Source organism: Phytophthora parasitica (assembly GCF_000247585.1).
Source record: "Phytophthora parasitica INRA-310 unplaced genomic scaffold supercont2.5, whole genome shotgun sequence".
Classification (NCBI taxonomy): domain Eukaryota; phylum Oomycota; class Peronosporomycetes; order Peronosporales; family Peronosporaceae; genus Phytophthora; species Phytophthora nicotianae.
The window spans coordinates 120,940-122,823 of NW_008648991.1; the positions used below are offsets into that span (position 1 = coordinate 120,940).

A 1,884-nucleotide genomic window follows, 5' to 3' on the forward strand; every position below is an offset into this window, starting at 1 on the left:
TCAACCTGAAGCATTATGGTATTCGATCGGCTATTAATAAACCGTTCTATTAATAACAGGGAATCACAGTACATTACGACCACAAAACTATGGTCAAGTTTCCTGCGTCAACATTATTGCACAGCTGTTGATCACATCTGTACAGTTTTTTACTTCAATGAAGTAAGTGAGCCTTGTCGCCCATGGCATTGAAAATTCTTCAATAGCATATGCTGAAGTGGCAACGCTGATTGGTCATAAATATGGTATTGCAAATAAGTCTATCTAATGGACGCCAGGCTCAAATTCAAAACACTCGAAACAGCACAAATCTGGACAGCGCTCTATTAACAGCGTACCGGGGTTGCACTCCCAGACCCTCGCAATAGAAAAAAAAATGTACTGGAGAGTGCAACTGATCCGTGCGCTGGTGAGCTCGTCCCTGGGCCCGCCTACGCAAATACCGAGCGGCCCTGCTTCGCGGGCACCACGCTCGGGTTTGCTACGACTACGATCCTTACCCCCACACACTACCGCCATCTAATAATGTGTGACCTGCACACTTTGTGTGTTCCAGTGAGGTTTTGTGTGCATGCATATTTCCCTCGATGGGCGCCCTGGCTGTGTACTGCGCCACAAGTCACTCGAGAAGTAAAGCACGATAAGCTCTCGGAGAACGTCCTCCCGCCGCAGCTTTCCATGTCAACTCGACGTACAAAAGTCGTCACAATCAGGCAAGGTGGCAGGAACGCGCCCGAATCGCAGGAGCTAAGAGGGGATTCCTTCGTTTTAGCTGTCTCGGACGAGTGAGATTGAACGAAATGGATGAGGTTATAATTTATTTTACTATCTGCCGGCCGTTGCCTCTTTGCTCAAAGTTATGAAAAGGAATTTTGATCGTGGCGACCTCGTTACAGCTTGGTGGTACTGTCGCATTGCGGATACTTCAAGCTTTTGTACTTGATTGGGCATTTCAAGCTAGTCGAAGTTCGCTTTTCTAGTTACGTGTACAATAAAATCAGCCTTGTTGGGCGAAGGCCCATTATGGTTGCAGCGTTTTCGGTGTCCCTGATTTGAATTCCGTGGTTGCAGCGTTTTCGGTGTCCCTGATTTGAATTCCGTGGTTTCATCGCTTTTGCTTTCCTTTCGCGCTCCAACATTGACGCGAGTTGGGTCAACTCCCTAAAGTGGGGACCTGGGACCAGCGATCGGCCGTGGTGTCCCTCATGGGTATGACATTGTGAGACAGTAGCCCACATAAATGAAGGTAAATTATCACAACTCAACGTCAGCGACAAAAATGACCGAATGGATATTCTAAAATTAATTTACTAGGTGGGTTAATTAAATTGTTTTTTCAGTGTATTCATTTTTCGCCATTACTGGCTGCGAACTCGTCGCGAGCTTCGAAGGATTTATTACAGGTCAGGAACAGTTTTGGTCACGTCGAAAATGATCACATTGGTCACAGATTGCATATGCTTGGTCACGTATGAAGAGCGTGACCAATTGTTGTTGATCATGTTCAATTTAAAGACGGCGATAAGGGGTTATTGCTTCAAGTGGTTTTACACTCTATTTACCAATACTTGACACTCTAAACGCTGCACAAGCTTTCAGAAACGCTTCACTCTGCAACTGCGCCTCTTAGAGCAAAGCCGCAGTGCCATGTTGACGTGTGGTGAGACGTAGCCTTGAGTAGGCGAAGTTATGTGTGTCTGTGTGTATGTGCGTGTGTGTTTTGAAGCGTATTTCATGCGTGCTGTACATCGGTTATCTAACGTGTATTGTGGCTGGAATTAACCGCTATTCTGTTCGAGTACGTTTTGCGTGTATCCAGGAGCAGGGTCGCAGATAGCAGCAGATTGAAGAAGCTGTTCATGGCGCTCAATCATGGCGTTTAGC

At 46.3% G+C, this 1,884-nt stretch overlaps 2 protein-coding genes across 2 annotated transcripts; one reads left to right on the plus strand and one right to left on the minus strand.

The window, feature by feature from the left end:
* Nucleotides 1-376: 376 nt before the first annotated feature.
* PPTG_21387 (hypothetical protein) lies at nucleotides 377-789 on the plus strand (the record flags this gene model as incomplete). The annotated part of the gene is made up of 2 exons (XM_008897397.1): nucleotides 377-476; nucleotides 557-789. The coding sequence occupies 2 exons, from the start codon at nucleotides 377-379 to the stop codon at nucleotides 787-789; spliced, it is 333 nt and encodes a 110-aa protein (XP_008895645.1).
* Nucleotides 790-1,397: 608 nt separating this feature from the next.
* PPTG_21388 (hypothetical protein) lies at nucleotides 1,398-1,502 on the minus strand (the record flags this gene model as incomplete). Its single annotated transcript, XM_008897398.1, has 1 exon — nucleotides 1,398-1,502. The coding sequence occupies one exon, from the start codon at nucleotides 1,500-1,502 to the stop codon at nucleotides 1,398-1,400; it is 105 nt and encodes a 34-aa protein (XP_008895646.1).
* Nucleotides 1,503-1,884: the final 382 nt, after the last annotated feature.